At 40.0% G+C, this 13,745-nt stretch overlaps 2 protein-coding genes across 3 annotated transcripts in view; one reads left to right on the forward strand and one right to left on the reverse strand.

The window, feature by feature from the left end:
- RSPH14 (radial spoke head 14 homolog) overlaps positions 1-13,745 on the reverse strand; it is a 211,804-nt gene that overhangs the window by 75,998 nt on the left and 122,061 nt on the right. The window lies entirely within an intron of this gene.
- GNAZ (G protein subunit alpha z) overlaps positions 1-13,745 on the forward strand; it is a 146,658-nt gene that overhangs the window by 42,479 nt on the left and 90,434 nt on the right. For both annotated transcript variants that reach the window (XM_073312842.2, XM_073312843.2), the window contains exon 2: positions 391-1,674. In XM_073312842.2, the coding sequence (XP_073168943.1) occupies positions 952-1,674 (723 nt within the window). In that variant the 5' untranslated portion in view covers positions 391-951. The remainder of the gene's footprint in view (positions 1-390; positions 1,675-13,745) is intronic.

The following is a 13,745-nucleotide window of genomic DNA, read 5'->3' on the forward strand; positions in this document are numbered from 1 at the left end:
TAAATATAAATGAGGGGGGGGAAAGTAGCTGTGAATCTCTCATGCACTCTACTTTGGGAAACCGGTCAGAACAGGGCTGTGCAGGAAAAGGGCTGCCATCAGCTCTTGCTGAGAGAGAATTGGGACAGAGCTCAGCACTGTTTGTTTTCACGTGGATTTGGGTAATAAAAACACAGAAGGCGGGAGAGAAAAGGGATTTGATTTACTGTTGCTCAGGGTACAGATTTTCTAAAATATTTTTATTGCTTTTCTTTACACATTTTCCATCGGGATTTTATTTGGGGTAATACAATGTTCAGAAGTGTCAGAAGCAGAGAAAATGTGAATGTTCTGCAGAAGGAAGCAAAGTCCCCCAGTTGTATTAATTTCTTTTCTCTCACTGTTTGACAGGTGGAGAGCCCAGATTCACAGATCTGAACTGGATCAGCCTAAAGAAGTGGGGGCGGGGGGAGAAACAAAACAAATACAACAAAACCATACCAGACCTTCAGCTGTAACTAGCAGCATCACCACAGCAACCAGAAAATACAATTAAAAGACAACTGGGGCTAAAGCGGAGCATATGAAGGTGCAGCTCCTTACCTTTGGACAGAAGAGAGCAAAATAATTATGCAGAAGAGAAAAGAATATTTGACTGATCCAGGCACACTATGGAATAGGGAAGTGTCCTTTCATTAACAGGAATGTGCCACTGTTTATTCACAGGAAAGGGGAGTGCCATGAGATCTACTGAGGAGACTATCTGTCTGTGGTTGCATTTCTACATTTGTTTGCGCCCCTGCTGGGACTGAACTAGTTGGTACAGGCCTATTGGCCCATCAGGTATTGGATACTGATTTTTTTCCCACAGGGTGCACCTGGCACGAGAATTGAAAGATATTGCAGCTCTTGCTCAGAGAGAGAGAGAGAGAGAATCTCCAGTTCTCCTCTTCTGTTACTGTCTGCTATACCATGGGATGTAGGCAAAGCTCTGAGGAGAAAGAGGCAGCGCGGCGGTCCCGGAGGATTGACCGCCACCTGCGCTCTGAGAGTCAACGACAACGACGTGAGATCAAGCTCCTACTGCTGGGTACAAGCAACTCTGGCAAGAGTACTATTGTCAAGCAAATGAAAATCATTCACAGTGGTGGCTTTAACTTGGAGGCTTGCAAGGAATACAAACCTCTGATTATCTATAATGCCATTGACTCCCTCACACGCATCATTCGTGCTCTAGCCACCCTTAAGATAGAGTTCCACAATCCTGACAGGGCCTATGATGCCGTGCAGCTTTTTGCCCTGACAGGCCCAGCTGAAAGCAAAGGAGAGATTACTCCTGAGCTTCTGGGAGTCATGAAACGGCTCTGGGCAGACCCTGGTGTGCAGGAGTGCTTCTGCCGATCCAATGAGTACCACCTAGAGGATAATGCTGCATACTATTTGAATGACCTAGAAAGGATTGCGGCACTGGACTATATCCCTACAGTGGAAGATATTCTGCGTTCTCGGGACATGACCACAGGGATTGTGGAAAATAAATTTACCTTCAAAGAGCTGACTTTCAAAATGGTGGATGTGGGTGGACAGAGGTCTGAGCGCAAAAAATGGATCCACTGCTTTGAAGGGGTTACAGCAATAATTTTCTGCGTGGAGCTGAGTGGATATGACTTGAAGCTGTATGAGGATAACCAAACGGTGAGTACTTCTGGGTTTCTTCTATGTTTTGGCTTATTATTATTTGTAGTTCAGTCGTGTCTAGAGGCCCAAGCCCCACTGTCCTACACAGGTAACAAAAAGACACCTGTCCAAAAGAGCATACATGGAATCTAGTAGTATTTTTTCTGCACTCACAACGTGGCAACTATGTTTCCTAGCAGCACGTAGCCTTTCTCCATTGGCTTTGTTTCTTCAGTGCTATCAATAGGACTTCCTCATGTGGCACAGTAGTGCAAAATGAGTTTGTGTCTAAGGCAGAAGCTTCGGACCTATTGGGCTAAGCATTACTCCAAAAGTCAGTAAAAATCTGGGAGAGGTCTTTGGGCAGTTATGGCTTCCTTTTATAAAGGGACACAGTCAACTAGAAAATCACATTTCAGATGGGAAATACTGTACCTACTACAGTGACAAATAACACTTAAAATTACTATAATTGAAAAGTTAGCGAAAATAATTTTCTCCATTTCAATCTATTTTATGCATTTGACAGCATTTTGTGCGTAGTCAGTTTTGATTTCCCCTGTAGCGTCAGTTTTGTTCTTGCTTATAAAGATCAGCGTGAGCAGAAAAAGCCTTTAAAACATTTAAAAGAAATGTTTTATAAAAAGATAAAATTTTAAAGGGTGCGATCAGAAACTGGGATTTTTAAAATTAGTCAGTTTCCAAACAATCAAGTTGACAGTGAGTGCCCTTTAAGTGGCATGGAAACTGTCATTAGAAGTCTGCTTTATGGCTACTTTTGTTATGCAACCAGTCTACTTATTGTCCAATAAATAACTATTGGTCCTGAATTCTCCTTGTAATACTAATACTAGTCTTCAGTTTGCTTAGCACACAGATACTGTAACTATGGAAATAGTTGTATATGTGAGTGTGTGTATGCATGTGTTTGCTATCGCTTTCAGACTGCTTAACTTGACCTTTTTAGGTACTATTTGGACATTTTACATATTTTTTGCTATTGTAACCCCATAAATGGACATGATGCTTAAGAAACAATCAGATGTGTTGGTAGAAATATCTAAAGATTCCTACAGCTCCCTACTTGCCCATATTCCAGTTTAAAAACAACTGACCATCAGGAGGAACTAAAATCCACCCCCAGAAAATCACTGTCTGGAGACAACTAATTTACTGTTTACCCAAAGGTGCACCCACTTCCTATCATCCCCCTCAGACATCTTCAGTTGTTTCACCTTGGTGGAACTTTCCTGAGGCAAGGCAGCCTCTGGAGCACCCCAGAATGCTGTGTGCATTGTTCTTTCACAGAAGAAACAGTACTTCAGTGAAGGGGGATCCCAAGAATATGTTTTGTATACAGTATTTAGACTCTAATTGCGATGGTTATGTACATTCTCAGTGTTTGTATTACAGTAAGTCACTTAAGAAATCCTTTCTACCACTCTAATGATCTGTTTTTGGCAGACTGTTACGGGATCTGCTCGTTATGGAAATACTCCACTAACCGCATTAATTGTCATAGCTAGTTCAGTCATTTTATTGTTTTCTTCTGTATGTAGTGTGTTTGTTATGTCTGAGCTTTGCCAGAGAATATCCTGGTAAGAATTCATGATAATGTGCTTTCTGTGTATCTGCTCATACATACATAAACGGGATCAAATCCAGGCCCTATGTGAATTCATGATGTGAAGCTACTAATAGCTGTGTGATGTTGCTGGGCTTCCCGGATGCCAAAATGAACTCTGGGTGCCTGGGACTCCACGATGAAGTGGCAAGTAGCACCTACTAAATCCATCCCCTTCCCATGGCTGTGACACAGAGCAGCCAAGTGCTGGGAAATAAAGTTGAAAGGGGGAGTGTCTCCTTAACATCCCAGCAAGGTCAGGGAGCTAAATTCCTCCTTAAATACGTAACATCCTGAGCGAATGAATGAATCCTGTGGTCTAATCTGACAACTAACTCAGAAATAGATCTTTAAACCTGGGGAGACAATGTATTCTTCTGGTTGAAGATGCCTTTCCTTCTAAATTTATGGGGGGAAGAACATAGCTTTCATGGGCTCTGTGAGGTGAAGTGGAAGTGTTAGGCGCCAGATAGGATTTCTTGCAGGGTGAGGAACTACTTTTCATGTGCTTCCCACTCCCCTAAAGAGCTCCATACCACTTACCTGGAGAGTGGAACCTTTCAGACTTTAACTATCTCACTGCTTTGCACTGGGCCCAATCGTCCTTAGCATTGATCAGTTAAGTATTCTGCTAAGATTTGTGGCAGTCAAGGGCTATCATGCTTAATGATGCATAACACATAGTCAAGACCTCTACGGTTGGGAATTCCTGGAATAACTGCAGCAAGGTTTTTAAAAATCTGTAACAGCTTCTTGAAAATTGTAGCACATCATATTCATTACGTCACTGAATGAAGACAAGTTGATGACAGTACTTCAGACTGTTTAAGACTTGTCTCTCTAATCTATTTCAGTTATTTATCTGGTGCCATTCCAGCCAGACCTTTTATTTAACAAAAAACAAACAAGACTCTTGCAGCAGCACTTTCCAAGAACCTTATTTCAATTTTTTGGTGGAAAGCCACTCTATTAAGCAGACAAGATTCTAATGGAAGGTCTGGCAGTAGGATAACATTGTTCTTCTTCTAGGCGTGGTCTAAATGTTAGATTATAGGGCTGTAAATCCACTCCCTCCACTCCTCATGTAACAGGTAAGGAGGTGGGTTAAATATCATGATGTGAAACCTACTATAATTATTGGTACATTAAAGAAGCTGCTAAAATCTCTTCTTATTGTAAATACTATAACACTTCTCTGTGAGGTATGTGGGTTTTGTTTGTTTGTTTTGCTTAATCCAGTTTCTTGCAGATGTTCCTCCCGTTAAATGTAGTTAAAGCAAAAGTTTCAGAAGTACAGCAAAGCTGCCTAGGTGCAGTGACACTTAGGTCTGAGCAAAGACTGCAAAATATTTTCCACAAACTTTCATTTACTGTTTTTAAAAGATTGCTTTGACTATTTAAACCTCTTGTGTGCTCACTTTTCAAGAAAATAAATTTACTGGCAGGAATGTGCACTTAAACTGAAATTTGACCTAGTATTCCAGAATATTCCTAGTATTCCAGAACATTAAATACTAAAAATGAGCTACCAGCTGACATTCTACAGACTAAGACATTATTTAGAGAATTATTTTTGAGCAATAAATTTGAGAAAATTGCTGTTAGTTTATGGATAATTTATAGACAGAAAGTGGCAAAATTAATTGAATAAAAGGAAATTAGGTAATTCTAAGACTTGAGACCAGGTTGTGCAGAAGTATTTTTTCCCACAACAATAATCTGTAACACAAAAACAGGATCTGACTGCAAAACTCTCACAAACATTGCACCCAAATAAAGGCATTTATTTCCCGCATTTTATTCAGATTCTCAAATAAATGGAGGAATAGCCAAATACAAATAGCAAGCCCTTTAGGAGATTTAATTGGTTTACGTAAATTTCCACATCCCCAACTTTTCTGACTGGTTCTGAAGAAAAACTTCCTTTGGTTTCAACATGTGAAACAAAATCTTTGCTAGAAAAAGACTTTGGCTAGGAAGAAAAAACCTGCTGGTGAAAAGCCTCCAGGTTATGTCGTCTCACTGAACTCCCCAGATTATGCTGTTAGAAATGCAATCATAATCCAAAGTGGCTCACCAGTAAATTATGTCTTCCTATGACTCCATCGCAAATAAGCCCAACAAAAACTCTTGCGAAAATGGAACCAGCTGATCTCAGTTCCTTTAACCCCAATGTCTACATTGCCACAGTTCCAAATGATTTGCCAGGTTTATTCATGCTATTAAGAATCAGGAGGGATCTTGTGATCATTTTTGCTGTAATGTGAAATTCCCATATTTACATTTAAGTTTGTATTGCAGATTTTCTCCAGATTGCCATGGCACTTCTGGTGTGTGGAAAAACTCTAATGTAGGCAGCTATTGAATATAAAGTAATCCCAGTGATAAGTGGTACTAACTGTGTAACCAAATCCTTTTATACCATGTCTCTTTAGTGGCAGAATGGCAAGTCATCTTTCTCTGTTCACCATCATTCTATTTTGCTACTGTCATGTGGTTTCTGGGCTAGTAATACTTTACAAGTATTTTTGTGGCTGTCCACCTTCCCGACCTTCATTATATGATTCCCATTGGGAGTTTGGTTTTCTTGGCAACGAGTAAGTGTAGTAGGAAGTAGAGCCCACACTGGTGTCCATAGAAACACCCTGTCTGGAGAGATGCTGTTGGCCTATAGAGGCAGTTGTATTTATAAAATAACACACTTGTTATGTAAAGATGGAGAAGATGCATGATACATTTTAGATAACAATTAAACAATATTTTGTTATAAGCTGTATACCAGCATATATATACATTGCTGTTTAATTTTTATGATAACTCGAACAGCTAGGCAGACAGATTTAGGTATCATAGTTGATCCATCATTGATACACTGGCTAGAACAATCATGTCATTGTGTGTGATGCTATACTAGCTCGGAGAAACAGTAATTCTGACTGGGGAAATGAGCTGATATCAGCATCAGTTCTGACAACTATTTGCAAGGAGGCAAAACCTTCATTGGATAGTATGTCCAAATTGATTACAGGAGGGTTCACAATCAGTGAAGGCTGGACATCTGTTTCTAGAGTTAGCTTCCATTCTTTTTTTCCATGAACATTGTTGGTTTATTCCTGTTTGTGGACAGGTTTTTCTTTTTCATTCACTTCTTAAACATTTAGGACTCAATGTTCAAACTAAGGAACCTTTATATATATATAGTGGCCTCTTTTATGCACATACGTGCAATTTTGAGTGCTCACATAAAATATTTGGATACCCAGTTTAGGTGCCAAAAATATAAAATAAGTTCCCTATCTCCAGTACATTTATTAGTACATCTAAAATGCTTACTTTAAGATGGTTCCTGCAATTGTCAAGCAATGAAACACAGCAAGTCCATAAAGCATTCTAATGTTACCTTTTCTGAGGGGGAAATTTCATGTACTGCTCTCCCTGGCATGGAATTATCTTAAAATAACTCAACTCTCAAGATCTGTTTAAAAATGTCTGTGAAAATTAACATGAAAGATTGATATTTTAAACATCATTAGGTTATGGAGTATCAGTTGTCTGCTGGTTATGATCTACTTCTCCCAATACTGTAATTCTCTTGTGTCCTTTAGGACAGTAATCTTAGAGGAACTTTGATGCTGCAAGAAAGTTACCAAATATTCCAGACTAAAAATATAAAACCACTTATCCATCAGACATCTTCATACTTCTTCCTACGTTACTTGCTAATACCAAAGTTTGTTGTGTTGACATACGGGAATCTTTTCTCCCTGCCAATCTTCTCTTCCTTCTTGATCCTGAAGCCCTCATGCTGAACTTGTTACATCACAATAACTTTTATGTCAGCAACGGTTTTTATTCATTCCAAGCTTCTGTTTAGATCATCTGGTTTTAAAAAAAAGCCTAAATACACAGACCACCCTTTATGGATTACTAATTCCGATTTCCTGAATGGATGAGAATGATTGACTATTTTCCTACTCCAACCCACAATAAAAACCCACAATGAAATATTAACAGTGAGAAATAGATGTCATATTACAAATAACAAGGAACTACTTTAGATAGCTACTGATGGTGTATCCTTTCCCCTCACATGAAGTACTGTATTTTCAAAGTTTGAGAAGATAAGAATGAATTGATTTTTATTGCTTTCCATTATGAAATAACAGCATTATGTACCCTTCTCTGCATGGTGAAAGCATGAACAATCAGAGGGGATTTTTTCATGTGAGTGTTCTTTCTCCTTCAGCTTTATGGGGTTATATATTTGTTTGTTTTACCCCCATTTCATCTCATTGAAATCCGCATTAATTCCATGTAACAAAATCCACCATTGAAAGGCAGAGTTAGACAGTTTTGACCACTTATTTCTGCATATTTAGTGTGGGGGATGGTGTCTTAGTAAGGTCAATGTGCTTGCCATTTTGAAGGCTTAGACTTTATGAACTAACAGATAATCTTCTATGTCATAGATCCCTATGTATATATTCTGCTGTGGACATGTAGAGACACATCAGTAGTACAGAGGGCAGTATATCAGCCATTTAAAAAAAAATCTCTGAACAAGTTTTTATACTGGGAAAGGCTATCTAATATTTTGGACCTACACATACACCCAACAACCATTTTACTGTCCATGGGAATTTAATAGGTTTTTTAAATGTTTGCTATTAATAATGCTGTCTGTGTTTTAAATAAGAGCTTTGTTCATTCACTGCTTCCTAAAACTGTAGAATGACAATCTCATTTATAATAAAGACACTCTGGCATTGTAAGGGGTGCCTTAAAATCATAGAATCATAGAAGATTAGGGTTGGAAAACACCTCAGGAGGTCATCTAGTCCAACCTCCTGCTCAAAGCAGGACCAATCCCCAACTAAATCATTCCAGTCAGGGCTTTGTCAAGCCGGGCCTTAAAAACTAAGAATGGAGATTCCACCACCTCCCTAGATAACTCATTCCAGTGCTTCACCACCCTCCTAGTGAAATACTGTTTCCTAATATCCAACCTAGACCTCCCCCACTGCAACTTGAGACCATTGCTCCTTGTTCTGTCATCTGCCACCACTGAGAACAGCCTAGCTCCATCCTCTTTGGAACTGCCCTTCAGGTAGTTGAAGGCTGCTATCAAATGCCCCCTCACACTTCTCTTCTGCAGATTAAACAAGCCCAGTTCCCTCAGCCTCTCCTCGTAAGTTATGTGCCCCAGCCTCCTGATCATTTTTGTTGCCCTCCGCTGGACTCTCTCCAATTTGTCCACATCCTTTCTGTAGTGGGGGGCCCAAAACTGGACGCAGTACTCCAGATGTGGCCTTACCAGTGCTGAATAGAGGGGAATAATCACTTCCCTTGATCTACTAGAGATGTTCCTATTAATGCAGCCCAATATGCCATTAGCCTTTTTGGCAACAAGGGCACACTGCTGACTCATATCCAGCTTCTCATCCACTGTAATTCCCAGGTCCTTTTCTGCAGAACTTCTGCTTAGCCAGCCAGTCCCCAGCCTGTAGCGGTGCATGGGATTCTTCCGTCCTAAATGCAGGACTCTGCACTTGTCCTAGTTGAACCTCATCAGATTTCTTTTGGCCCAATACCCCAATTTGTGTAGGTCACTCTGGACCCCATCCCTACCCTCCAGTGTATCTACTCTCCCCGCAGCTTGGTGTCATCTGCGAACTTGCTGAGGGTGCAATCCATCCCATCATCCAGATCATTAATAAAGATGTTGAACAAAACTGACCCCTGGGGTACTCTGCTTGATACCAGCTGCCAACTAGACATCGAGTCGTTGATCACTATTTGTTGAGCCCAATAATCTAACAAGCTTTCTGTCCACCTTATAGTCCATTCATCCAATCCATACTTTTTTAACTTGCTGGCAAGAATACTGTGGGAGACTGTATCAAAAGCTTTGCTAAAGTCAAGATGTATCATGTCCACTGCTTTCTCCATATCCACAGAGCCACTTATCTCATCATAGAAAGCAATCAAGTTGGTCAGGCATGATTTGCCCTGGGTGAATCCATGTTGACTCTTCCTGATCATCTTCTTCTCCTTCAAGTGCTTCAAAATGGTTTCCTTGAGGACCTGCTCCATGATTTTTCCAGGGACTGAGGTGAGGCTGACAAGCCTGTAGTTCCCCGGGTTCTCCTTCTTCTCTTTTAAAAAGATGGGTACTATATTTGCCTTTTTCCAATTGTCCGAGACCTCTCCTGATCGCCACAAGTTTTCAAAGATAATAGCTAATGGCTCTGCAATCACATCAGCCAATTCCCTCAACACCCTCAGATGCATTAGATCTGGACGCATGGACTTGTGCATGTCCAGCTTTTCTAAATAGTCCTTAACCTGTTCTTTCACTACTGAAGGCTGCTCACCTCCTCCCCATACTGTGTTGCCCAGGACAGCAGTGTGGGAGCTGACCTTGTCTGTGAAGACTGAGGCAAAAAAAGCACTGAGTACTTCCACATCATCTGTCACTAGGTTGCCTCCCATTCATTATGGGTCCCACACTTTCCCTGACCTTTTTCTTGTTGCTAACGTACCTATAGAAACCCTTCTTGTTACCCTTCACATCCCTTGCTAGCTGCAACTCCAGTTGTGTTTTGGCCTTCCTGATTACACCTCTACATGCTCGAGCAATATTTTTATATTCCCCCCTAGTCATCTGTCCCAATTTCCACTTCCTGTGTGCTTCCTTTTTGTGTTTAAGCTCACCAGAGATTTCACTGTTAAGCCAAGCTGGTTTCCCGCCATATTTGCTATTCTTTCTGCACATCGGGATGGTTTGTTCCTGCTCCCTCAATAAGGCTTCTTTAAAATACAGCCAGCTTTCCTGGATTCCTTTCTCCCTCATATTAGCCTCCTAGGGGATCCTGTCCATCAGTTCCCTAAGGGAGTCAAAGTCTGCTTTTCTGAAATCCAGGCTCCATATTTTGCTACTCTCCTTTCTTCCTTTTCTGGGGATCCTGAACGCAACCATATCATGGTCACTGCTGCCCAGGTTGCCACCCACTTCTACTTCCCCTACCAATTCTTCCCTATTTGTAAGCAGCAGGTCAAGAGGAGAACGGGAGTGAATTATTTTTACATTCGCTATAGGGCTCTTTTACACCTCTAGGATGGTGTAAGGTGGCATTAAGTGTAAATGAGAATCAGGGCATAATGCTGAATTTACAACAAAATAACTTCTAGCAGCAAATTGCAATGTGAAAAACGTAAGACTGATTTCACTGAAGGATCACGCTGAAGAAGAGATTAGGCTTCAAGGAAGACTGCCCTTGTTAAATAACTACTATTAATTGTCACAAAGGAATCCAACTTTGGATTCTAAGCCTTCCAGGCTGGCAGGAGTTAGAAACATGATAAGTTAGTTCAGCTGCTGAGGGAGGAAAGCAGATCATGTCACTTCCAAAATATTACTTCTGACTGCTGCTTGCAGCAACACTAATGGGCTTCGAAGGCTATTATGCAGGTCAAGGAGGAATGGGCTTGAGAATCAATAGGATGGAGAAGGTAGTTCTAAAAGGAAAATGAGATTGAATCCAAAGATTCTCTTCCTCCCCCCATAAATATATTCTTAAATATCAAGAGAACACATAAAAATACTGGCCAAGTATTTTTCTTGTTAGAGAAAATATATCTTTTTTGAAGTTTACTCCAGTATGACAAGAACTTAATTTATTTCTTTTTGTTTTCATATATCTAACTATGCATTAGATCCTGCAAGTCAGCATCTGTATTTACAGAACAAAAGTAGTTAAGGAAAAATCAAGAGAAGGCAGTCTGATCTTGCAGACATTGAATGTCCAGAGTTTGGGGAGCATGAGAACAGCAGGAATCAGGTTTTTATACTCTCTTACAGCGATTGCAACATTTGTCAGAAAACAATATAGAATATTACCAGAATGCTTTGTACATGTATCAAACATATAGGCAAGCTGGAAAACTCACTGAAGTAACTACCAAATTCTCAAAAATGTGTATTACGAAATTTATGGTGAAACAGCTATTTTATGCACCAGTAAAACTATCACGTTCCATCCAATAGTATCAAGTATGTTAGCAGGATGAGACCCTGTTCCTATATTATACTTAATTTTGCAAACCAAAGAATTGACTAATAAACTCACTATTCTGAGGGGCTTCCAAAAACATGCCCAGAAAACTTAAGAGCACTCCCATTTACAGTACTATACATGCAGGAACACACACTTATGCCCACAGACATCGATGCCTGTAAAATGAATAACTGCAGCTAATGTACTAATTCACACGCATATATACAAGAGTTTGCACCCACATACAGATTTATTGTCAAATTTTACAGGATATTTGTTGATGTTTCCTTTGGCCATAAAATGTATACAGTTTGGATAAAACACTAAATCAACAGCACATTTGCAAAAAACATTCATCACTTGTTCAGTAGAACAGGCAGCATGTATTGGATGGGGAATCACACCGTTAAGGAGCCAACCAAGACCCCTGTAGGCGAGAGCAGCACGTGGAGCCTCCTGGCCCCTCCGCCTAGGACCCAGACCTGCTGGCCGCTTCCCAGGCGCAGTGTGGTGTGAGCCAGGACAGGTAGGGACTAGCCTGCCTTAGCGCCACAGCACCACCAACTGGATTTTTAACGGCCCAGTCGGCAGTGCTGATCAGAGCTGCCAGGGTCCCTTTTGAATCGGGTGTTCTGGTCAAAAACCGGACACCTGGTCACCCACGGTAGAACAGCAGGAAAACAACTTTCAGTGGCACAGTCCATCATACAATATGCAGAGTTGAAAGTAAACTTTTAAAAACCACATGGCTCTATTGGACCATTATTGACCAATGTGGTTAGTTTACGGAGTCCATGAGCTCTTCCAGCAGTCAACATCAGTACACATTAATTTAAAAAATATCTGTAGTCCAAACACAAAAATATTTCCCATACTTAGAGAAAACAGAAATTATGAGTTTGGCTCAGAGACCATTTTAGTGCTATAAGGTTAGATTTTAAAATATAGTTTGCCTCACCTTAATTTGGTTAAATAGCTCTTTAAATATACACAGTTAATTTTCATCCAGGGAGTAGCCTGTATTTTGTTAAAAATGCCAGTAATCTGTCAAGTAAAAGTGTACACATTTCTGAGGTGTTATTGCACTGCGGGGGGGAGGGGGAAGAGGAGGAAAGTGCATTTGAAATTTACAATACGTGTGTGCTTAAAAATATTTTTGTCAGGGAACAATTCACTGAGGTTACCCTATCTGAGTTAGTGAAAATCAAATTTCCAAACTTGGAAAAATGTGAGACATTTTTATTAAATTTGTTAGTGGACAAGAAAAAAATTTTCTGACAAAGCTGACAAAAAATCACTTGTGAAATCCAAAAGCATTAGGTGTCCATTTATATTTACAAGGTGAGTGGTAAAGATTTCAACGGCACATCTCAAGTCCAATAAAAGGTATGACCTTACTTACCTTGTCTCTCTAATATCCTGGGACTGACGCGACTACAACTGCACTGCATCTCAAGTCCCGTTAACCCTGGAGCTTATAACCACATTTTAAATAGTTTTCAAACAGCTGCTGCTAATGCCATGGGGATCCCTGAGCAGAGGATTCATTTTTTCCCTGTCTGAGGTTGGGATCCCGGGGTGAACTCCTATTTTCTTCTACCTAGTGGATGTGGTGTCACCCTGGAGAAGTGTGTATTTTAACTCATCCCCATTTTCACACCTATTCATGGTATTTCTGAACCTTGTTCAACATGGATGCACTAGCACCATTATCCATAACAGGATTCAGTAGTGTGAATACTTGACACTGCTAAGCAGATATGTGCTTAACCATTTTCAAAAATTATTATAACAAGTTTGGTTTGAAGCTATAGTTCAGACAGGGCCAAAGACAGAAGAGAGACAATTAAGGGGAAAAGAGAGAAGAAATAATTAACACCTAAATATTAGTTTTGAGCAGATAGATGTGTTTTTAGAGGAATGTAATAAAATGTGAAAAAATAGAAATGGCTCACTTAATAAGAACATGAATTTTTACTTTTTAAAAAAAGTAAAATTTGGACAAAAGTTGGCTAAAGAGCTGCTCACAGCCATCTGATAGTCAGATCTAGATCTTTGGAAAACCTATTCCTGTGCTGGATCTAAAAAAAGAAAGCTATATAAATATTTTTGAAGAACAAACCTATTTTAAAGCTTCTCCATTTCTTTCCTAACTGCAGCACTTTCCTAGTACTATATGTATGCACTGCCTCACAAACCCTTAAATTTAGCAACTAATATAATTTTAATAATTATTTATGCACTTGTGACATTTTCTAACGACCACCTCATCGCTAACCTAAACTTTCCTAGCACAGTATTTAAGCAAGTAGCCTTCTCTCATCTCTACCATCACCTTACACATAACAGTTTAACATTTTATCCAGAAACTTTCATCTCTGTTTTGCTCTTCCAATAGGACAGATGTC

The sequence above is a fragment of the Lepidochelys kempii genome, chromosome 15, assembly GCF_965140285.1.
Source record: "Lepidochelys kempii isolate rLepKem1 chromosome 15, rLepKem1.hap1, whole genome shotgun sequence".
Lineage (NCBI taxonomy): Eukaryota > Metazoa > Chordata > Testudines > Cheloniidae > Lepidochelys > Lepidochelys kempii.